This window comes from Mustela nivalis, assembly GCF_964662115.1.
Source record: "Mustela nivalis genome assembly, chromosome: 7".
Classification (NCBI taxonomy): Eukaryota; Metazoa; Chordata; class Mammalia; order Carnivora; family Mustelidae; genus Mustela; species Mustela nivalis.
The window spans coordinates 19,044,890-19,070,165 of record NC_139026.1 but is presented as its reverse complement, the minus strand read 5'-3'; the positions used below and the strand labels follow the sequence as shown (position 1 = coordinate 19,070,165).

Sequence of the window (25,276 nt, the reverse complement as noted above, 5' to 3'; positions counted from 1 at the left end):
GGCGAGAGAGAACACGAGGAGGGTGAGGGACAAAGGGAGAAGCAGACTCCTGGCTGAGCAGGGACCCCAATGCGGGACCAGATCCAGGGACTCCAGGATCCTAACCTGAGCCAAAGGCAGAAGCTTAACCAACTGAGCCACCTCTAGGTTTTACTTTTTTTTTTTTTTTAAGATTTTATTTATTTATTTGACAGAGATCACAAGCAGGCAGAGAGGCAGGCAGAGAGAGAGAAGGAAGCAGGCTTCTGGCTGAGCAGAGAGCCCCAGATGCAGGGCTTGATTCCAGGACATGGGATCATGACCTGAGCCAAAGGCAGAGGCTTTAACCCACTGAGCCACCCAGGCATCCCTAGGTTTTATTTTTTCACTGAACATTGTAATCAAGATTCTTCCTTGTCATTGCATTTAGCTGGAGTTTATTCATTTTCATTCTTCTATATGATTCCATTATTTGAACATAGCACAATTTATTCATTCTCTTGCCAGTGCGGATATTCATGTGTGTATGTATGTATTTATCTTTGTGTGTGTTTGTGTATTTATATAAACACCTCTTTCTTTCCATCTCTGTAGAGATACGAGTTGTTGCAGATCTTTTCTATTGTAGACATGGCTGCTAACACCATCTTTGTACAGCTATCCTGTCACTCACGTATAAGTGTTTATATACTTACAGACATTCACAGAATGAAAAGAAGTTTTCCTAAGATTACAATAGCATATCGAGATGGGTATAGTTAAAACAGAAGCAGACTGACACCTTGAGTCAACTGCAAACCATAAAGCAGGATACCTGAGCATCATACTTTATATATTTGCTTCCAGAGGGCAGTCAGCCCAAATTGCAAATAAGAGGACATTGATGAAAAACATGAAAGTAAAAATTAAAAAAAGACAATGTTGGTATCTGCCAACATTTTCCAGGGATGATATCTGAAAGCTAAATTGCAAATGAGGAAACCTGAATTCTAAGTAACACTAACTCACTGAGTGATTTCTGATCTGAGTGTCAGTTTCCTCGTCAGCAATATGGTGGTAAGACTTGCCTTGCCAGCCTCATGGGCTTTTGTGAGTGAAAATGATACATGGCCCTCATTTATTCAGCTGACCTTCACTGAGGTCCCATGTTGGGTTAGAGTGTTTTGCCACCTGCTTCAGGAAAGCAAAAGACATATGAGAACTATTCATTTCCTCTCTGGAGTTGTCAAAGTGCTATACAGCAGAGGTAATGCTGAAAATAACAAAATCCTTTTTTTTTTTTTTTGAAGATTTTATCTATTTGTCAGAGAGAGTGCACAAGCAGGGAGAATAGGAGAATGGTAGGCAGAGGGAGAAGAAAACTTCCCGCTGAGCAAGGAGACCTCTGTGGGACTTAACTCCAGGATCTTGGATCATGACATGAGCCAAAGGCAGACGCTTAAGCAACTGAGCCATCCAGGCACCCTGTAATTTTTCTTTTCTAACCATACCAAAGGCATTCAGTAGATTTTAAAAAATGAGTATTTTCTTTTTTTTTAATTTTTCTTTTTTTTTATTAATTTTTTATTTTTTATAAACATATATTTTTATCCCCAGGGCTTAAGTGGGTAAAAAATGAGTATTTTAATTATTAATTTCAGTTATCTGATAAAAGTTTAATATAAAATATTATATATTTTCATAATGCATGCCAACTGGTTCTAGAAACTTAGAGCCAGTTATAGACACATACCTTAGCTGTAACTTGGGATCTTATTAAGTGTCAGTTTCCCAAACTGCTTTGAGTTCAGAGTATCCCATCCCCAACTCCACCCCACTTTCCCTACCAGTTTCCTACCAGTTAACCAGTTAACCAGTTAACTTCTGTAGCATTGGGTTGCTGATTCTCCATATCCAAGGACATTGTAGCCTTGTTAATGGATTTTGTTAAAACATAGGGCTAACACTCATAAACTGCTAGGGAAAAAAAAAAAATCTAACCAAAAGGACCTAGAGATGAAGCAGAACCAATTGTAAGCCTATCTTCCTGGTGAACTAGAAAGTGAAATAGACATGATGACCCCAGTAAGAGGGGGGAGGGAGGTCATTCCTCTTCCCTTTCCCAGGCCAGTGAGCAGTTTGAGTTTAGAAGCTTCTGAGGCCAGAAGGGCTAAAGGGAAGAGGGATACTTGCTCTCTGGATTGAAGATAAGGATCTATTAAGAATTCAGCTATGGTTAAGTTCACCTAAACTAGGTTCACCTACCTAGAACGCAGTCAAGTGTACCAGTAGGTTGTCAGAGAGAGTGTCCCTGCACAAGATCAGTCATGATTTAGAACACAGGATAACTATCAAGTACATAGGGGGCACCTGGGTAGCTCAGTCAGCTAAGTGCTGCCTTCAGCTCAGGTCATGTTCTCAGGGTCCTGGAATCAAACCCCGAATCCCGCTCCCTGCTCAGCAAGGAGTCTGCTTCTCCCTCTGCCCCCTCCTCCCACTCATGCTCTCTCTGTCTCTCTCAAATAAATAAAATCTTTAAAAAAAAACAAACTACTATTTACATTGACATGGATGGAACTGGAAGGTATTATGCTAAGTGAAATAAGTCGATCAGATAAAGATAATTATCATGTGGTTTCACTTATACAGAATGTAAGTAATAGTGTAGAGGATCATAAGGACAGGGAGTGAAAAATTGAATGGGGAATGGGAAGAAATCAGAGAGGGAGACAAACCGAGAGAGACTCTTGATGCTGGGAAACAAACTGAGGGTTGCAAAAAGGGAGGCGGGTGGGTGGATGGGTAACTGGGTGATGGGCCTTGAGAAGGGCACATGAGGTGATGAGCACTGGGTGTTACATGCAACTAATCAATCATTGAACATTACATCAAAAACTAATGATATATTATATGTTGGCTTAAATAATTAAAAAAAGAACATGGGATAACAAATCACCACCCGTGCAGCCCTCCACTGAGACCATGCATGTACATCTGTTGTCTCTCCTTCGCTATGGAGCCGGCTGGTTTTGCACTAGGTTTTTTTTTGTTTTTTGTGGTTTTTTTGGTTTTGGTTTTGGTTTTGGTTTTTTTTTTTGAGAGAAAGGGAGAAAGCAGGTGTAGGGGAGAGGCAGAGGCAGACTCCCTGCTGAGCATGAAGCTCAACATGGGGCTTGATCTCAGGACCCTGGGATCATGACCCCAGAGGAAAGCAGACACTTAACTGAGCCACCCAGGCACTCCAGTTTTTCACTACTCTTATGTCAAAGAGTATGAACACTGATAAGAGCTATTTTACCATAAATACATAGGGACTATGGAGAATATTTGTACCCTGGTTATTGGAAAGAGGCACCAGATATGGCAAGAGAAGAGCTGGGTTTTGAGTCCTGGCTCTGCTGCTTGCCAGCTAGGCTGTAGGTCCCAGATGTGGTAGAAGATGCACAGTTTTGGTGAAGGCACAGCTACCATAGGATATGTTTACTACTCTTCTCCATCATCTCAATAAGACCTCTCTAGAGCCACTGTCAAGTTTTGTTTTTTTTTTTAGATTTTTAAAATTTTATTTATTTGACAGAGAGAAACACAGTGAGAGGAAGAACATAAGCAGGAGGAGTGGGAGACAGAAGCAGGCTACCCACTGAGCAGGGAGCCTGACTCAGGTCCTGGTCCTAGGACTCTCGGATCTTGACCTGGGCAGCAGCCCAATGACTGAGCCACCCAGACGCCCCAAGCCATTATCAAATTCTTATTCTCATTCTCATTTTGTTCGTTTCACTCCAAAGATAAGGAAGCATAGTCTGCTTGAATGGTTAAAAGTCTTCGATTGGAGTCAGATAAAACTGGTTTGAAAAACCTTCACCTCTCTACCACTCACTAAAGGTGTGACCTTGAGTAAGGCACTTACATTCCCAGAACCTCGATTGCTTCCTCAGTGAAGGGGGATAATTATAAAGCAGTACCTAACTTGTTGAGCATTTATTAAATGCCAGGACAGTCGAAAGTACATTATTACATGGATTCCCTCAGATTTTCAAAACTCTATGTGTAAGTAAAATCATTATCAGCATTTTGCAGAGAGGAAATAGAAAGGTTAAGTAAGCTGCCCCAGCTTACACAGATAGGAGATCCGGATCCAGAATCAGAACTCACAGGTAGGACACCTGGGTGGTTCAGTCGTTTCAGCGTCTGCTTTGGGCTCAGCTCATGATCTCAGGGTGCTGGGATTGAGTCCCACATCAGACTCCCTGCTCAGCTACAAGCCTGCTTCTCCCTGCCTATCGTTCCCTATGCTTGTGTGTCCTCTCTGTTTCTCTGACAAATAAAATCTTAAAAAACAAACAAACAAGCAAAAAAAACCCTCATATTGTAACACCACTTCACAGCATTATTGTGAGGTTAAATAATCTATTATAACATAAGTAGAAGTAAATATATGACAAGTTTAGCACAAAGGATAGAAAGGGATATAAATGAAATTACAGTTGACTTTTGAACAACATAGGAATTGGGGCATCAACACCCCCTGCATAGTCGAATATCTTTGCATAAGTTTTGACTCCCCCCAAACTTAATTACTGTTAAGCCTACTGTTGACAGTAAACCTTACTGATAACATTAATCAGCTGATTAACACATGTCTTGTATCATGTCCTGTATTCTTATAATAAAGCTAGAGGGAAAAGTTATTAAGAAAATCATAAGGAAGAGAATATACATTTACAGCACTGTACAGTGTTTATTTTAAAAAGTCTGTATATAGGGGGACCTGCACAGTTCAAACCTGTGTTTTTAAACGGCCAACTATATACTGTGATAAGGTTCTTATCTGATACATGAAATGGTAGAATGGTAACTCAAAAATTACAGAAGTTGGGGCATCTGGGTGGCTCAGCTAGTAACTGTCTACCTTTGGCTCAGGTCATGATCCCAGGGTCCTGGGATCAAGTCCCACATGGGGGGGGGGGGTTCCCTGCTCAGCGGGGAGCCTGCTTCTCCCTCTCCCACTCCCCCTGCCTGTGTTTCCTCTCTTGCTGTGTCTCTCTCTGTCAAATCAATAAATAAAGTGTCTAAAAATTTTTTCCCCTTTTAAAAAAAATTACAGAAAAAAATGAATTAAAAAAATTACAGAAATACCATAACATATAATCAAAATATAAAAAGCTAAAAGAGAAAATAAAATGAAATAATAGAAATACCTGTTTTATCCAAAAGAAAGCAAGAAAGAAAGGAACAAGGAACAAAAAATAAATAGGACAACTGGAAAACGAATAGGATGATAGCAGACTTAACTTTCTTTCTTTTTTTTTTTTTTAAGATTTATATATTTATTTACTTTAGAGAAACAGTGAGTAAGCAGTGGGAGGGCCACACAGAGGAGGGGAAAGAAAGAGGGAAGCAGACTCCGGGCTGAGCTAGAGCCCGACACCTGGCTCGATATTATGACCCTGAAATCACAACCCTCAGATCACAACCTGAGTTGGATGTTTAACCCACTGAACCTCCCCCAGCACCCCAAAAGACATATTTTAAATACAAAGACACAGACAGATTAGACATGTCAGAAGTAAAAAGGATAAGAGAGCTACTGTGGTTAATATCAAAGTAGACTTCAAGGATTACCAGAAAGGAATATTTTTAAAAAATACAGAAATTTTATGATGCTAGAAGATGCATTTCCAAGTGAGTATGCATCTAATAATAGAGCTTCAAAATACATGAAGCAAGAATGAACAGAAATAAAGGCAGAAATAGACAAATCCACAATTATGGTTGGACATTACTCCTTGTAATCTCTGTAATCTTCTGTAATCTTTATAACTGATAAAATATGAAGGCCAAAAAGAGTAAGAATATGGAAAATTTGAACAATGTTATCAGTGAACTAGATCTAACATTTATCAGGCAATATGTATAATAATCGTAAAATATACATTCTTCCAAATACAAATGGAACATTCATTAATAAAGGCCCTATGTTGGATCATTAAATAAGTCTCGAAAAATTTCAAAGAATCATCTAGTGTAATTAATTATTAAAGTGAGAGTGAGGACTAGTTGTCTTATAATCTGTGATTCTATGAATTCTCCTACTCTGATATGAGAAATTTTCTAGCACTTTCTCCAAATCTAGTAATATTATTTGCTTGCTAGGTTTTCAGAGATCTTACTAAGTTTTTCTTATTTTATTTTATTTATTTATTTGACTCACAGAGAGAGGGAGGGTACAAGCAGGAGGAGCAGCAGGCAGAGCGAGAGGGGGAAGCAGGCCTCCCGCTGAGGACCCCAGGATCACGACCTGAGCGGAAGGCATACGCTTAACCCATTGAGCCACTCAGGTGCCTGAGATCTTAATAAGTTTAAGACTCAGTTCTTTGATCCCCTAAACAATGGAAGATATTTCTTTATTATTATTATTTTATTATTATTTTTAAACTTGCAGTATAGTTAACATGTAGTGTTATACTGGCTTCAGGTGAACAGTAGAGTGATTCTGCAATGATATGCACTACTCCGTGTTCATCATGATACATGTTGATGTATCATATATACATGATACATGAATGAGCACCTGTTTCACCCCTGTCCCCCTCCATCTTACCTCTCCTCTGGTAACCATCAGTTTGTTCTCTATAGTTCAGATTCTGATTTTTGGTTTGTCTCTCTCTTTTTTTTTTTGTCTTCGTTCATTTGTTTTGATTTTTAAATTCTACAGATCAGTGAAATCATATCATATTTATCTTTCTCTATTTCACTTAGTTATACCTTTCAGATCCATTCATGTTGTTGTTGTTGTTTAAGATTTTATTTATTTATTTGACAGAGATCACTAGTAGGCAGAGAAGCAGGCGGATAGAGAGGAGGAAGCAGGCTCCTTGCTGAGCAGAGAGCCCAATGCGGGGCTCGATCCCAGGACCCTGAGGTCATGACCTGAGCAGAAGGCAGAGGCTTTAACCCACTGAGCCACCCAGGCGCCCCCCATTCATGTTGTTTTAAACAGCAAGATTTTTTTCTTTTTATGGCTGAGTAATATTCCATTGTATATTTGTACCACATCTTCCTTTCCTCCTTTCTTTCTTTCTTAGAATGAGAGAGTGCATATGTGAGTTGTGGGGGAGATGGTGGTTAGGCAGAGGGAGACGAAGAGAGATAATCTTAAGCAGGCTCCATGCTTAGCATGTATCCCAACAGATGACTTGGTCTCATGACCCTGAGATCATGACCTGAACCAAAATCAAGAGTCAGATGCTTAACTAAGGCATCTCTCACCAAATCTTCTTTATCCATTCACCCCTCTGTCGATGGACATTTGGGCTGCTTCCATAATTCAGCTATTGTAAATAATGCTGTAGTAAACATAGGAATGCATATATCTTTTTGAATTAGTGTTTTTGTATTGTTTGGGTAAATACCCCGTAGTGGATACTGAATCGTATGGTAGTACTATTTTTTATTTTTTTGAGGGACCTAACTAATAATGGAGTTATTCAAGTAGGAAGAATGGTAAGAGCTTGAATTTAGTCTCCCTTTTCCTGTCTTCTGAAGCTCTCTAGGGGCACCTGGAACTTTTGATTTCAGCTCAAATCATGATCTCAGGGTCCCAAAATTAAGCCCCATATTGGGCTCTGTGCTAAGCATGGAGTCTGCTTGAGATTTTCCCTCTCCCTCTCCTTCTGTCCCTCTCCACCCCACTTGTGGGGGCTCTCCCCCTCTCTCTCTCAAAACACACACACACACACACACATACATACATATATGTGTATATATATATATATGTGTGTATATATATATATGAAGCTCTCTCTTCTCAGAAAATGCAGTCTCCCACCTGAAGCTAAGTACCGTATGATTTAGAATTCAGAACATCTGTTGCTTAAGGTTCTCTATAATAATCTGTTACTGCTGAGGACAATGAACTTCTGCAAAAGAGACTTCATCAAGAATCCTCTCTTTAGGGCCTCTGTTACTTCAGCTCAGTTCTGGTGTTGAGGGAATCATTGATATCCACCTCAATAAAGTTCTGTTATGTGTTTGTCTATTGGGTATAAATGGTTTAAGAAGCAGTACTTAGGGACACCTGAGTGGCTCAGTCAGTTGAGGTTGAGCATCTGCCTTTGGCTCAGGTAATGATCCCAGGGTCCTGGGATGGAGTCCCACCCACTTTGGGCTCCTTGCCCCGTGGGGAGCCTGCTTCTCTCTCTGCCTGGTGCTCCCCCTGGTTGTCTTCTCTCTCTCCCTCCAACAGATGGATAAATAAAACCTTTTTTTTTTTTTTTTTTTTTAAGGGAGGGTGGAGGGGAATGCCTGGGTGGCTCATTTGGTTAAGCTACTGCCTTCAGCTCGGGTCATGATCCCAGGGTCCTGGGTTTGTGTCCTACGTCTGGTTCCCTGCTCGGAAGTGAGCCTGCTTCTCCCTCTGCCTGTTTTGCCTGCTCTGCCTGCCACTCCCCCTGCTTGTGCTCTCTTTTTTCTCTCTCTCTCTCTGACAAAGAAGGTGGTTTTGAAAATCCAATATTGCAGGAGTTCCTAAATTGGACTCTCTTGGCCTTACTCGGAAGGTTGCCTGGTAATGTGTGCTGATAGCATTTTCCTGGGAACGGAACTCACTGCTTTCAGTAGATTCTTCAGGAACAGAAGACTTGACCTCTAAAATGCTAAAAGGACCTGCATCATCTTTTCAAGTTGTTTCAAGTGTTTTAACATCTTAGCCCTACAAAGGACACAAAACTACGTTTCTGTTTTCTTCCCTGTAATATTGGGTTATGTCAAAAAAAAAAAAAAAAATCAGTGTGTTCACTGCTTTGGCTAAAGAAATTCTTAAAGATTTTTTTTTTTAAGATAAATCTTATTTATTTATTTTAGGCAGAGGAAGAATGTCAAGCAGACCCCACACTCAGTGCACCAGACTCAATCTCCTCATCCTGAGATCTTGACCTGAGCCGAAACCAAGAGATTAACAGACTGAACCACATAGGTGTCCCAGATTTTTTTTTTTTTTTTTTTTTTTTTTAGGTACAATCTACCCCACAATGTGGGGCTTGAACTCAACCCCAAGGTCAAGAGTCACATACTCTACAAACTGAGCCTGGCTGAGGAAGTTCTAAACAGCAAGCTTGACTGCCACTCAATTCTTTTTCAGGGTCCATTTAACAATATCTTGCAGAATAAACTCTACAGACACCAGTTGGGAGAATACTGGCTTAGAAAGTTCTCTTATTTTTCCATTCATTTCAAATTTGTACCGAGCCTGCACTCCTGCAAGCACCTGCTGGGTGCTACAGAGACAGCCATGTGGGCTGAGAACCCTGGTCAGGGGGAACCTAACCTGCAGACACAGGGCTCCAGCATGGTGGCTGAGAGTGTGTTTATAAAATTACCTAAATCTAGACCCAGCCCGGCCTGTCTCCCACATCTAGACCTGAATCTAGATCCAGCCCACCCACTCTCTCACTTGCAATTAGACCTTAGGAAAAACCATGAAGATTTTTTGAGCCTCGGTTTAGATTTCTAATCTGTAAAATGGGGCAAAGCAGGTAACTAACTACTATCACATGCAATTTTTAGAGTCTTCTGAAATATTTTTTTGGTTCTTCTGGCATGATGTATGGGTTGTTCTGGACCCTCGTTCCTACTTTCTAACTTTGCCTCTCAGGCCCCTGGGTTCATTTTGCTTGAGCTTGAGCCCCTGGGGCTTTCCTCCTATGCCTGGAGGAAACCACACTCATTTCTTTTTTTAAGATTTTATTTACTTATTTGAGAGAGAGCCTGAGAAGGGAGGTCAGAGGAAGAAACCGACTTCCCATGGAGCTAGGAGCCTGATGTGGGACTCGATTCCAGGACTCCAGGATCATGACCTGAGCCAAAGGTAGTCGCTTAACCAACTGAGCCACCAGGGGACCCTAAACCACACTCATTTCTATCTAAGGTTCTTTACACCTGTTGCTTCCCCTGCCAGGAGCTACTTCCCTGGATCTTGGCATCCCGGCATTTCTTTTGCTCACTGTTCCTTTTCATTAGATTTCAGCTCACACACACATTCCCTACTCAGAATTTTTGTGACCATTCATCATGACTACATACTCTCTCCCTATCACCTTCTCTTATCATTCTCTTAGTACTAACACTTGCATAGTTTGCCCTGAAAAAGAAAAGAAATTCTTCTCAATAGAACTTGTTCAAGGTTATAGTCCCTGGATACTACATAGTGTCCACCAGAGAAAAAAGCTCAGAAATACATACTTGTTTAATAAATGAATAGGATAGAACAAAGCGGAGGGCGTAGACAGGGAAATGGTACAGATTAAAACCTCATCAACATCAGTGATTACAGTGTTATACAGTCTTTACTATAACATCTACATTTCAGAAGAGTAGAAGTGTGTTTACATTTGCATAACAAATTGGGTCCAAAAAGTAGCCAGTCCAGAACAATACTCTCGTATCAAAGGTGAGCTCAGATTCCAGCAATGCAAAACAGAAAAGTCTCTCTCCCCACCCACGAGGTTTACAAAAAACTCTTAGGTGGTTTTCCCCCTGGCGAAATGTGATATCTATTAAAATGGTAGAAGGCTGCAGTTAGGTAAGGTTGGTTCAGACGCGTGTTTCAGAAAGGAAGTTACTTCTGCTGGGTCCTTGTGGATACTAGATCAGACCCTGATGGACAGGTAAAATGGAATGGGTAAGTGGGCCTGTGATGGACTGGGAAGGAAGAATTAGAGGTGGAAGGAGCACCCCACAATTTCCATCAGAGCCACCAAAATCCATTTCCAATAGATCTTTTAGCTAAGTAAGAGAACTGGACTTCTCTGCAAATCTGCAGCTTCAAGTGTATCCCAGATCACCAGGCAGGAGCCATTCCTGACTGTTGGGGAGCCTCTGCTGGATTTAGGTATGCAAGGAAGACCATAGCAATGGACTCCACTTCCTGCTTCTAAAATAAATTGTGGTAAATGAGGTTAAGGTTGGGATGAGGAGCGGGAGGACAAGAGCGGGAGCCTTTAGGATCTCTTAAGACGGTGGGTAGGAGTGAAGAGGTTTGAAAGGGAAGAGGCCAATTTGGGAAGGCCAGAGTGAAGGTTGTTTATAGTCCAGGCAAGAAAAGCAATATAGGATCTAGAATCAGGGGGAAAAACAGGAACAAAAAGGGATGAACGAGAGTTGTGCAGGTCAGAGGTTTCCAGTGTGTTTGCGGGGTCCAGAGGTGCTGCAGTAAATGCTGAGCGGGATTCATGGGGTCTGTTTGGATGCTTTTGGCCCAGGGGATATCAACTTCTACGTGTTTCTTCAAAATAATAGCCCCTGGAGTCTGTTGGCCGTATCATGAAATAGAAATCGTGAGTACACTGTATCTTTTAAAAAAAATCCCCTTTTGTAGCACTTCCTTAAAAACAGCTATTTAATGCAACTCTGCCAGTGAGTTCTTGACAGTTCTGTCTTAACGATTCTGATATTAATGAAACATCTACTTTGTAAAGAGCTGAAGTGTCTTCCTGGTAAGTGTTTAGCTTCTGATTCTCAAAATACCTTGTGCTAATTTTCTCCTTTGGCCAAAAGAATGTTTCTTGTCTCAACTGTTCAGATACAAGAAAGATTAAGCAATTGAAGTAATCAATAGCGTTTGCGAGCTTTTTTTTTCCCTTTGGGTTTGCTACTTTTAAGAGTTGCGATAGTTGTGTTTTGTCGTGTATTTTAGTCCAAGTTATTTAAGTATTTGATTGGAAGTACACCATTCATGTATTTGCTGTAGTGCATATGAGTTGAGGCATAATTAATTGAAAGTTCATTGACTTGCCTTTTTACAAAAACACATATACTGATAATATTTATTAGGGATCATAGCCCAGGCAGTGATTTATGGGTTTTCTTTATTTTTTTTCTCTTAAGTTTTTGCTAAATTGTTCAACATTTCTCACATTGGAAGCTGTCTTCCAGCTTTTTTGAGATATAATTGACATAAAAGATAGTGTAAGTTTAAGGTGGAAAATGTGATACTCTGACATGCAAATATATTATGAAATGATAACCACAGTAAGGTTAGTTAACACTGTTAACCTCACATAGTTGACTTTGTTTTTAGGGATTTTTTTTTTCCTCACATTTTCTTTTAACTGACTGGTATAGTGATTTCGAAGAGCTGAATAGAATGTTAGTGTCTGATGTATTATACTGATGTAATTATTATATTGATGGATATGTATAATAGTGTATTGGATTAAATCATCTCTTTGTATTCTGTAGTGTTAACAGGCTCACTGCATTGGTGGGATAAATGATAATGTGTAAACAGTTGCTTGTGCTAAATAAAAAAATAAGCAATTATGTCCCCCCTTGCTCTTTCTTGTTATGTAGATATGTTTTTAGTCTGCAGAATGTTAATCTTTTTTAAAAAACCATTTAATGTTGGTTTTTTTTTTTTTTTTAATCACTGTTTGTTTAGAACAGAATCTAACAGGGATTAGAAAGTAGCCAAGGGTTCCTATCTTTTCTAGTGAATGGATGGGTTTTACAGGGTAAATTTTATTTGTAATGTAGATTCACATTTCAAGAGAGAGAAAGCCTTTCTTCACCAGATTCTCAGTAGGCTGACACAAGAAAGACTGAGGGGAAAAAACCCACAACATTATAAATGGAGAGCTATGCTAAGGTAAAAAGGTTTCTGATTTTCAGAATTTTTAAATAACTTTTCTTTTTAAGAATTTATTACACCCAATGTGAGGCTCAAACTCAAAACACCGAGATCAAGAGCCCCCTTCTGACCCAGCCAGTCAGACGCCCCTTAAATACTTTAATTCTTAAAAGGATTTTGAAATACTTAAATACTCTTCTCAGTAATTTTTATTAAAACGCTCTTACAAGTTAAACAACTTTAGGTAATTAACCCTGTTGAGCTACTTTTAACATTTAAAAAGTTTTGTAATAATAGAAAAAAATGTTTGTAGGAAATTTTGTAAGAAGAAAAATGTGTACTCATTAAAGAGACTTCGGATGGTACTTTGGTTTTTAAATGGTATCTTCAGAAAATATTTTGAGTAAGAGCTTTTAATTCAGAGGCAAATTAAATACACTACTAATTTTTTTATTAATCTTTTTCAGAATTGCCAATATATTAATGAAGCATGGTAAGTTGTCATTTTCCAGTCTTCCCTTGGATGATTTGGAGGATGAGCATCTCTTGAAGGATCAGTATCCTCCATTTTGAAAGTAATCTGTGGTTCGGATTATAAGGGTATGAAATGGTTTGCAGAACCGTTTAATATGGGGGCACCTGTGTGGTTCAGTGGGTTAAGGGTCCAACTCCTGGTTGCAGGTTGGGTCATGGTCTGGAGGTAAAATCAAGCCCTGCATCAGGTTCTGTGCTCAGTATGGAGTCGGCCTCAGATTCTCCCTCCCTCCCCCTTTGCCCCTTCCTGCTCACACACTCTCTGTGTCTCTATCTCAAATACATAAAAGTTAAAAAAAAAAAAAAGTTTAATTCTATGTCTCAGGGATATGTTTTTGAAATTAAGAGCATTTCCATTTTTTAAAATTTTTTATTTTTTATAAACATATATTTTTATCCCCAGGGGTACAGGTCTGTGCATCACCAGGTTTACACTCTTCACAGCACTCACCAAAGCACATACCCTCCCCAATGTCCATAATCCCACCCCCTTCTCCCAACCTCCCTCCCCCCAGCAACCCTCAGTTTGTTTTGTGAGATTAAGAGTCACTTATGGTTTGTCTTCCTCCCAATTCCATCTTGTTTCATTGAAGAGCATTTCCATTTTAAGCACTGATTCAGATTGTTCTATGAAAGATAGTTCTTTTGTTTGTTTGTTTTGTATTTGTTTTTTAATTTTTTCTTTTCAGCATAACAGAATATACAGTTTTTTGCACCACACCCAGTGCTCCATGCAATTCGCTCCCTCCCTAATACCCACCACCTGGTTCCCCCAACCTCCCACCCCCCCCCCCCGCCCCTTCAAACCCCTCAGATTGTTTTTCAGAGTCCATAGTGTCTCATGGTTCACCTCCCCTTCCAATTTCCCTCAACTCCTTCTCCTCTCCATCTCCCCTTGTCCTCCGTGTTGTTATTCCACAAATAAGTGAAACCATATGACAATTGACTCTCTGCTTGACTTATTTCTTGATCCCTTTTTCCAAATCAGTCTCCTGCAATACAACTCCTACTAAACTTGTAAGAGAATGTTAAATACTGTTTCATAGAATGAGGACTGTTCTCTAAATACTAGATGTTACAGAGCAGTGGATTTCAACCAGGGTTGAGAGAGTGCTTTTGCCATCCAGTGAGTGGGTGGAGACCAGGGATGCTGCTAGATTTTCTGCCAGGCACACAACAGCCCCCTGCAGTAACGACTTAGCCAAACTCGCGGATCAGTAGTGTCGTGGGTGAGAAACCACCCTTTACAGTAGAAAGATGAAGTTCAATTGATAATTTCATAACTTGAGGATTCTGCCTTTCTAGCAGTCCTGCATTGAACAAGACAAGCTGGGACAAGCCTTTGAAGATGCTTTTGAGGTACTGAGGCAGCATTCAACGGGAGATCTTCAATACTCCCCAGGTAGAGTGTCAGTCAGCTGCTTTCGGTACATCAAATGCCTTCTTCATCACACAAACACAGGAATAATTGTAACAGAGAAGAGCATTTTTATCTAGTGCATCTAAGGTTTATTCTAACAGGCGAAAAAACCCTAGCTTATGTAAATTTAAAGTGTCACATATGAAAATGCAAAGAATCTAGAGAATGACATTCCACATAGGAAAACTAGCACATAAAATACTAGTACATAAAAAAAAATACTAGCACTATTAAGTATATCTGGTTGATATTTATCTAATAATTTAAACTGTTTGGAGTGGGCTTTTTGGTTATTCTAATTTATTTTATAGACCTTCCATACAGGAGATACTCTACTTAGGAGAATATTCTTTTCTTTGAGAGTAAATTCTTACTGTTCCTTACCCATTGCCCTGTAGATAGTGTAGGTAAAGTATAGGTATCTTGCCTCTTGAGGGAACACATGATGTGGTAAGTTCCAAGATAAAAGAAATCATGGGGTCTCTGCTTGCAAGGAACATGTGCTCCAGCAAGGGAAATGGGGTATGAAAAAGAAGACTGTGATACCAACATAATGCAATAAACACAGGGAAATACAAAGTTGTAGAGAACACATCATGAAGCAACCACATACATAAGTATATATGCGTATATAAACATACATACATTAGGCACACACACACAGTTATAAAGTTTGACTTCTGGAGTTTCTTTCTCTGTTTTTAAATTAGATTACAAAAATTACCTGGCTTTCATCAACCACTGCTCTCAAGTCAGAGGAAATTCCACCTGCTATGGTATGCTGCCTACAGAGGAACCTGTCTATAATTGGAGAACAGTAATAGTGAGTACATGTACCAGTAGATCATCTCCCGGTATCAGGCAAATTCCCTCTTCACACCTGCGTTCCACTTGGTGTCTGCTCGCTGAAACCCAGCTTAGAGGCAGCTGGGCAGAGAAAGCTCACAGACATCAGTGGTGTAAATTGGACCTCATGGGTGGTCCTTGGTAATGCTGTCAAGAAGGAAACTGCCGTCTGTCATTGCTTTTCACCCAGCATCAGGGTTTGAATGACTTCTACAAGGAGGTGTTTTTAGGGTTCTTATATTACTGCTTCTTGTCCATTTGGAAAATTGCAAAATAATATGGTTCCCCTAAAAGCCATAGGGCAAAGGCCAAACTTCCCCTGCATTCGCTTTACCTATAATCTTGTATTAACCTGTTCTGTTGCCCTTTCTAAACTCAGAGCTAGCTACATCCCCCTGTAAACAAAGTGTTCCCACCATTTATCTCTCTATTCATGTGTTCTTTGTATTACTACTTTTTTAAAAATTGTATTTATTTGACAGACCACAAGTAGGCAGAGAGGCAGGCAGAGAGAGGCGGGGGGAAGCAGGCTCCCTGTTGAGCAGAAAACCCAATGCGACCCTGGGATCATGATCTGAGCCGAAGGCAGAGGCTTGAACCCACTGAGCCACCCAGGCGCCCCTCTTTTTTTTTTTTTTTTAAAGATTTATTTCCTTATTTGAGAGAGAGAGTGGGGCAAGGGGTAGAGGGAAAGCAGAAAGAAACTCAAGGAGACTCTCCTGAGCACAGAGCCTTGTAAGAGCCTGATACAAGGCTCAGTCCCATGATCCAGAACACATGACCTGAACCAAAACCAAGAGCGTTAAAAACTTAATGGACTGGGGGCGCCTGGGTGGCTCAGTGGGTTGAGCCGCTGCCTTGGGCTCGGGTCATGATCCCGGGGTTCTGGGATGGAGCCCTGCGTCGGGCTCTCTGCTCAGCGGGGAGCCTGCTTCTGCCTCTCTCTCTGCCTGCCTCTCTGCCTGCTTGTGATCTCTGTCTGTCAAATAAATAAAATCTTAAAAAAAAAAAAAAAACTTAATGGACTGTACTACCCAGGTGTCCCTGTATTGTTTTCTTAATGCCAACTATCTTTTTTTTTTTTTAAGATTTTATTTATTTATTTGACAGAGATCACAAGTAGGCAGAGAGAGAGGAAGGGAAGCAGGCTCCCTGCTGAGCAGAGAGCCCGATGCAGGACTCGATCCCAGGACCCTGAGATCATGAACTGAGCCGAAGGCAGCGGCTTAACCCACTGAGCCACCCAGGCGCCCCAATGCCAGCTATCTTAATGTGGTGCAGTATAAATATGAAATGGTTTTTTTCTTTTCTTTCTTTTCGTTTCTTTTTTTTCCAGTCACTACTTTCAACCATGCTATGTCAGATGTCCTCTTCCTGACCCTCTAAATTGTTCCATTAGGGCCTTTCCACAAGACATTTCTTTGAACAGGGAATTTAGGTTCCAGCTTAACCTCTTCTACCTCCGCTTGGGGTTACCAGGTGAAATACAGCAGTATTTTTATTTGCTGAATCTGGCAACCCTGCTTCCTCTTCAACTTCCAGTCCCTAGGACATATCACAGCATCTATGGTTGGGGACTTCTTGCCTGCTGGGAAGCCTCTTACATGGGATATGTTGGGGTGGTTCAAGTCATCTTCATTAGATGACCCCATGAAGACCTACATTTGCTTTCTGAATGTAATGGTAAGAGTTTGAGCTGCTTCCGCCTGTCCCCTCTCTTGGCTGTGCCCTTCCTTGGCTGCCATCTTTCTCCCTTTGTTTCTTCTTGCCCAGATGGACATCTGACAGAGGAGTGAAAGCCCATCTTCCCCTTTGTGCTGGCACTTCAAGTTTGTACTAATAATTCTTCAAAGATTTCCTTTCTCACTGGTATATTTAGGGATAAGGGAGGAAGCAAGTCCCTCCTCTTTCTCATAGGAAGGGGATGGTATGAAAGTCTTCACAGAGCCAAAGAGTAGCTTCTGCCCCTTGGTCTTCTCTCCATGTGGGCTTGAGGCTAGTTCTGCTCTGGGAGATAAATCTGGCTGCAGTTGAGGATTCTGCTTTTTAGAATTTGGGAGATGCTTAGCACTCTTTTTGTCCTCAGCTTTTGCCTTTAGCCATCAGCTGGGGCCACATGGAAAGTCCCACTAACATCCTGCTGCATTATTTATATAGAACAGTGCTGCGGACCTCTATTTTGAAGGAAATACTCCTCCATCTCTGCCAAACATCCCTGAAAATCAGATGGTACAACCTGCTGTTCTCCATCAAAAGGGAGGAAAAGGTATGTGGATCCATCAGTCTTTTTTTTTTAAATTTAATTTAATTTATTTATTTGATAGAGATCACAAGTAGGCAGAAAGGCAGGTAGAGAGAGAAAGAGGAAGGGAAAGCAGGCTCCCTGCTGAGCAGAGAGCCCAATGCAGGGCTCAATCCCAGGACCCTGAGACCATGACCTGAGCCGAAGGCAGAGGCTTTAACCCACGGAGCCACCCAGGTGCCCTGATCCATCAGTCTTTCTATAGGTAAAAGAACCAAATTATCTTCAAAGACACTTTAAAGGGATTTCATACCTGAATTTCGAACTGTGTTTGCAAAATACTCTAGTACTGTGATTAAGAATAATTGACCTCTGACAGGCTGAGCCACTCCAAGCCACTCATCTTGGGTGAGGCTTCCCCTTGCTTCATAGAAATGTGAAGCTGTAGAGTGTCACTTCACTCAAGTAAATCTGTATTCATGAATAATGTGTCTATATTTGGGGTGTAGAAAGGGAAACTTTTCCATTAGTTGTTTTAGCAGTCTTAACACTAATTGTGAAGGGCTTGGTATGGAAGTTGTTTTCTCCATTAAGTTTCCTGCAAATGAAGTTTCATCATAATTCAGTATTTCATAAACTTGAAATCCTGATTTCATAAATTTAAGCTGATGGTGATCTCACCCAACAGATGGGTAAAGTGATAAAGCAGGATAGTAACCTCTATGTTGCCATATGTTACTGGATTGAGTACAAATTGGTACAAAGTTTTGAAAGGCCGTTTGGCAATAACTACCAAAATTCAAATGTTAATATCTTTTGACTCTTAGGGACTACATAACTGAGTGAGTGTGAACTCTGGGTTAATTGTGTGAGCCTGGGAAAATGACTTAACCTTTTGTACCACAGTGTCCTCATTCAAAGAACAAATAATGATAATTGTACAAAGATTGTAATGACTGTAAAAATTAAATGAGGAAGTCCATGTAAAGCATTACACTCACAGCTTGGCTCTGGATTATTTCTCATAATACTGTAGGGTGTGTGTGTGTGTGTGTACACATGTGTACCCAATATACATTAGGATGTTCCTTACAATGTTTGTTAAAGGAAAAGAATGGCACCTGTTTACTGCATCGGTATATAAGGTACAGAGAAGTGTAAGATGCATCATAATTTTACAATGAAATTGTTTTTAATGATACTTTATCACAGTTTCTAAATTATTTTCAGTAAATATTTTTTTGAAAAACTACTTTCGTTCCTATGTCTGCATCCTAGCATACTGTATCCTAGAACGAAATTTTAAATATTCAGCAATAATCTAGCAAGGGAATAAGGCATAAAATCACACACGTAAAATAAATCTGTATCACTGGATTTTTGTATTGAATATTGAACTATTACTAGTAGTAATTTAATACAAGGAGAATATTACTTCTACCTCTGTCCAAGTGTTTAGCTTGTCACTATTATTATTTTTTAACTAAAAACCTGTATCTTTTCTTTGATGTTTTATGGTGTAAAGCTTTGCCGGTATGGGACATAACACCCATAATTTTTGGTTTTTGAAGTTTCTTCTTCCACCTGAAATTTTGAAATTACTTGGGGAGTCATTATCCAGAGAAAAATAGTACACGTTAAAAGGCGTGAGGAAGCAGGCTCCCCGCTGAGCAGAGAGCCCGATGCGGGACTCGATCCCAGGACCCCGAGATCACGACCTGAGCCGAAGGTAGCGGCTTAACCCACTGAGCCACCCAGGCGCCCTGATAAAGAGCTCTTAAAGTACAGTTTTTTGTTTTAATCCTTTTTAATTCCATGATTTAAAAGTAGTAATGCACATTATTAAAAGTTCACAGAATTCAGAAATTCACAAGGAATAAGTGGAAATGTTCTTCTTTCTTTCCATGATATGTCCCAGAAGTAACCGTTGTTACTTCAACAGCTGAGTATTTTACCCATCTGTAGCTAATTTCTGATTGTTCTCTGACTTAATGATCTATTACTTACTGAAAAAGCAAAATAATATGATACCTCTGACATTTTTAAAAGATATGCATATGTTTATGTGCAAATTTTTTTAATTTCAAAAACACGTATGAGAATAGACTGGAATTTTACTTTCACTTTGTGCTTCTGTTTGAATCTTTTACTCTGAGCGCATGATACTTTTTAAAATAAGTTTCAGTACTTCTTTCAAAACTGAAAACATTTTAAAAGGTGAGGATCCATTATTGTTTGACCACTGGATAAGAGACAAAGTTTATTTAAGGCTGTGACTTTCAATTCATGATGTGTTTTTTGGTAAGTCCCTTTCATTTCTTAATTTGTAATTTCAAGATAATACAAGGCAAAAAGATAATCTTCTTAAAAACCTTTGAGGTTTTGGGATGAATGATGATTGATGCAAGAGTGTTACTCCCCAGAGACTGTTCAAAGCAGTTTGGGAATCCACTATTCCACACTCTCGAGGGGAAAAGGGAATTCGGCTGTGGTTATGTTAAGCTATTGGCAGATCTGATGAGGCATCGTATTTACAGGCCAATTCAGAAGTCACAAAATGGGCTGTCCCCCTTGGTTCTCTGTTAGGCCAAAGACATCCAGTCAACTGAACAAAAATCAAAGTAAATCCTCCTAAAGTTTTCTGTCTAGACATTATGAAATATAAAGGACTATATTCCGAAAGAGGGAAAAACTCTGGTAGTGCCATTTTATTTCACAGCAATGAAAAAATCATAGTACCCATTGTTAACTGCTCATAAATGATACCAGAATGTCATGAAGATGGCAGTGAAGGTGGCTTTTCCATTCCATTTTCTTCTGTCTGCTCTTTCTTGGGCACCTGGGTGGCTCAGTGGGTTAGGCCGCTGCCTTCGGCTCAGGCTGTGATCTCAGGGTCCCAGGATCGAGTCCCGCATTGGGCTCTCGGCTCAGCAGGGAGCCTGCTTCCTCCTCTCTCTCTCTGCCTGCCTCTATGCCTACTTGTGATCTCTCTCTGTCAAATAAATAAATAAAATCGTTGAAAAAAAAAATTCTCTTCTGCTCTTTCTCATTTCACATAACTAGGTAGACCCACGGTTTTTGTCTTTTTTTTTTTAAATCTAAGTCTTCGATATTAGTTTCACTAACACTACTTTATATTTGAATACTATTTTGCATTTTTTTAAAAATACATTCACATTCCTTACCTCATTTGACTTAACTCATTTGAATAAAGCCCTTTCAAATGATTTGCTTTGTGAAAATGGCTTTTGAGGCTTCACTTTACTTAAAACCACTAAACTTCGCAGTTCATTTTCTCAGTTTTGTTGTTCTAAAATATGACCTGGAACGGGTAGTCAAGATTTAATTGCGAAGAAAGATCCCCTGACAGAGGGTAGATTCGGATAAAGAGGCATCAGGCTTCCGTTTTCCAGTAAAGGACAGTACAAAATTTTTTAAACATCCCCAACAAAGTATGGTCCAACTGAAACTTCAGTAGGGCCCAAAACAGATGTCTGACTTTGAAGTCCCAATGCAGCTTTTGCGTTTTGTAGCCACTCAACAGACCCTACCTGAGAATGTTCTTTGTGTGTAGCCACGGTGGAATATGACATTGTTTTTCTCCATTTTAGGCAGGAAGAAGCTCCGACTGTTTGAATACCTTCATGAATCCTTGTGTAATCCTGAGATGGCATCTTGTATTCAGTGGGTAGATAAAACCAAAGGCATCTTCCAGTTTGTGTCAAAAAACAAAGAAAAACTTGCCCAACTTTGGGGGAAAAGAAAAGGCAATCGGAAGACCATGACTTACCAGAAAATGGCCAGAGCACTGAGGAATTATGGAAGAACTGGGGAAGTCACTAAAATCCGGAGAAAGCTAACTTACCAGTTCAGTGAGGCCATTCTCCAAAGACTCTCTCCATCTTATTTCTTAGAAAAAGAGTTCTTCTACTCACCGTATGTTCAACCTGAGCAAGGCTTTCTCAGCTTCAGTAACTGGAATGCAAATTATAATTGTCCATACGCTGATTACCATGAGCTAAGTCACCCTGATTGCTAAATACGCTATATTTCATGATTTCCTGACATCAGCAATCTGTACCAGTTTCAGGATTTTTCTCTTAAATGCTGGAGAGGGAAAAACAATGAACGTCATTGTTTCTAATCTTTTACTAAATGGTTTATAATCTATACAGACTTTGTGAAAAAAAATCTACCAGTGAACAACTTTTAAATGTCCAGCCCCATTTCAAAATACAAACTAAATGTCCTCACTCTTACTGTTTATGCAGTACTTCTAGGTAAACAATGCTAGTAGAGATGATTTGATCTATATAGATTTAAATGTTTTCCTGTCATAAACTCAGGCAAAAAAAAAAGTCTAATGTATTATCTGATAGCTTTAGTGACAGCAAAATAATTGCACATGATAGTCTTCATGCTAAAGTACATTTATGACTTTCAAAACTTTATTTTCACTGCACTTCAGACTTCATGGTCTGCAACTCTGTAGCGCTAAAAAAATGATCTAAGGAAAATGCCACCTACCTTAATGATAGAACTCCAAAGTTTATACTTCCCACACATCATTTCCTGACATCTCTGTGGTGGGGTAGATCCAGAAGCCAAGATTTCTTGCTATCCTGCCACTCAGCCACAAGAAGGCGCTCTTGCCTTGTTATCTGTGGTCTAACTTTGGAAAACTGGACTTCCTCCTCCCTTAAACTAGCCCAGCTAAGATCAGGCTGGGAAAATTGGAGAAAAGGATAAAAGGATAGAGGCTAGCAGATAAATCCAGGGAGGAAACGGGACTTGAAAGCTATGGTTTATTCTGAGCATTCCATTAGGAATGAAAAAAGAAACCCTGTTTCTTAACTTCCTGCTTGGCAGATTGATTTGTATCCCATCTGTATTGCCATGATGGAGGAGAGCTTCCTGGACTGTACCGGCCATCTTCAGTCCAGGCCAAGAGCTTCCTGGAGCCCACCCAGTTTATAATTTGTTACCATTGCCCTTTTTCTTTGTGTCTTTCAGGGATTCTTTAAAAATGGCAGACTAAATGAAGGTAATGATATTGGCTATCTGCACATGTAGTCTGGCCTTCTGGAATAAACTGAATGTTTGCATCTTTCCCAAAATATGTTGAAACCTAATCCCTAGGGTGATGATTTTTGGAGGCAGGCTCTTTGGAAGGAAGAGCTCTCACAAATGGGTGTAGTGCCTTGCAGAAGAGGCCCAGAGAGCTTCCTCGCCCCTTCTGCCTTGTGAGGACACATGACGGCCTCCTGTGAACCAGGAAGCAGGCTCTTAGAGACACTGAATGGGCTGGTGCCCTGATCTTGGACTCCCAGGTTCTTGAACTGCAAGAAATTTCTGGTTATAAGACACCCAGTTTACGGTATTCTGTTACAGCAGCCCAGAGGAACTGAGATGACTGTTCAATCATGCTAACCTTAAAAAGTAGGACCTAGCATTTATGTTCATTCTCTGCAAAGAAATACGCTCTGTAAATACAAATTTTACCAGACGTCGCAAAGAGGAAATGGTGAAGAGGTTTCACCACACAGCTCATTTAGCAAATAACTTAATAAAATTGTATTAACATTTTCTCTCCAAAGTCCTACCTACACCCAATGCCAGCTTGAAGGGTTCATCTTGCCAATTCTCCAAAAAGCCTCCAGTCAGCCCTGATTCCATCTGTATTCTGCAGAGTAGATTTCTCTTTGGCAGAAATCTGGGCTCTGCTTTTTACAAAAGTGGGCTGACCAAAAGCCATTTTAGTAGGTTGGTCCTTAAAGACCTGTTCATTCCTGCTGCTCAAACACTAAAACCTCCATACATTGTATGACACGTACCATACTTGAAACAGGGTGTTACTCCCTGTCACCACCCAAGGACCGGGGAGAGAAACTTGTTAGACTCTATCGTGGTCAGTCTTTTCCTGGTATATGGTATCCCAGTCTCTCTTTGGTCACAGTCATCTGGCTGAATGACTCAGTTGAACTCTTCTCTGGTGAGCTGTGTTGTTAAGTGAAAGACAGGGCTGCTTCTGTTGTGAAACCTCAGTTCTATCAATGTGGATTTGTAAGTTTTATTAATACTTAACTAAAGTTTACCAAATACCTTACTGAAGAGCAATTTATTGGTTGGGCTCATACGGCGTTGTGAAGTATGTCAAGTGCATCAGTGTGGCAGCATTAGTTACATCTAACCTGTACAGACTGATGGATACATCCACTTAACCATTGTCTAAATGATGATACAGCATCTCATAACTGGTTTTTCCAAAGCCCACCTTGAACATCGCTTGAAATGAATCATACAGTTCGTATCCTTCTGCATTTGCTTTTGTTCCTTTTAATATATTGATGTTCATCAGTGTTGCTGGATATGAGGAATTTATTATTTTTCATTGCTTTTAGTTCCTTATTTTTAAAGGACTGTGCCTGAAATCAATCTCTCAATCTCCAGAGTTTACAAAAATTATACAAATACAATTACACAATTACAATTACACAGTTATAAAAGGGGCCCTGAATATTTTCAGATTCACATTGATTCACATGAATATTTTCATAGTCACATGTCTTATTATCAGACATGATGCCAGCCCTTCACGAGAGTTGGAGTGTTGTACACAGTCTCATAACCACAGTTTATATTTAGATGTTTTGGTTCATATATTTTTACCTAACTCGTGTATAATTTGGATGGAATTTCAGTGTGTATTTTGATGGTACAGGCTCTTGATAATGATACTGTAAAATAAGCTTAAAGCAATTTACTACTTTTTCGTGAATTGGTGAAAGTTATATTTTTGACAACTGAAAGAACCATTTCTTCCAAGTTTCCTGCCCCTCATTTCAAAGCGGGGGATACTCTGTTTGCCTTTGCAATATTAGTTTGGATTTTATGGGTGGCTGCTGCTTTAATTTAAACCTGGGTGGATTTTAAAAGCAGTGGGTAGTTACTTAGGAAAAAAAGGGGCTGCGGGTAGGGATTGTGTGTGCTTTGTCAGGCAAGCACAGCGAGGCATCCCATTAATATGTGAAACACACTACCTCAAGGAGTGTCGGGAGCAGCCCTGACTTAGCTTGGCCATGAACCAATTAAATAAAGGACTAAATGTGGAAGAAGAATGTAGAGCATCTAGGTTTTTTTCAGTAGTGGGCCTCAGAATCAGAAATCCAAATACAGAGAGTACATGAATGTATCCATGGTCAGATAAATGAACAATACATGTCAAAGAAATAGATGTGGTTCAAATACGAGAAGTTTGCAAATTATGCAAGAACAAAGCTTTGTACAACACTTGGATGTGCTATCAGAGAGAGCTTTATCTCCAACAGCTGTGGGAGTTCGTGAAGATTCTCTTTGATAAGCACACTCATCCAGGATTTGTAGTGGGGAATTAATCAACAAAAGGCTCGTGAGTTCATAGGCAGCTTAAGTGAACAATTTCCTGTAATCAACACTTTATAATGTAGGTGAACAAGTACAATTTTAACAATCATGCTTTACAGAAGTAATTAAATTACAGTAATTTATGTGATGAAAGATGACATTTACAAGTTTTAGAGTGACACTGCTACCTTTTGGAAAACTTCGTTTCTTATCAACTCTTAGTAAAAGGGAGACTTGTTGGAATGGGCTATGGGCTATGGGCTATGAG

General features: G+C 39.9%; 1 protein-coding gene across 8 annotated transcripts in view; it reads left to right on the top strand.

The window, feature by feature from the left end:
• Positions 1-24,743, top strand: part of SPIC (Spi-C transcription factor) — a 40,913-nt gene extending 16,170 nt beyond the window's left edge. The window contains exons 1-7 of one of the 8 annotated variants that reach the window (XM_082739168.1): positions 11,175-11,291; positions 12,490-12,601; positions 13,051-13,076; positions 14,423-14,519; positions 15,248-15,360; positions 17,541-17,649; positions 21,237-24,743. In XM_082739168.1, coding sequence (XP_082595294.1) covers positions 13,074-13,076; positions 14,423-14,519; positions 15,248-15,360; positions 17,541-17,649; positions 21,237-21,664 — 750 coding nt within the window. In that variant the 5' untranslated portion in view covers positions 11,175-11,291; positions 12,490-12,601; positions 13,051-13,073 and the 3' untranslated portion in view covers positions 21,665-24,743. Of the gene's footprint in view, positions 1-10,988; positions 11,292-11,330; positions 11,451-12,489; positions 12,602-13,050; positions 13,077-14,422; positions 14,520-15,247; positions 15,361-17,540; positions 17,650-21,236 lie in introns of those variants that run through there. The other 7 variants (XM_082739166.1, XM_082739171.1, XM_082739172.1 and 4 more) reach the window with 7 other exon arrangements.
• Positions 24,744-25,276: the final 533 nt, after the last annotated feature.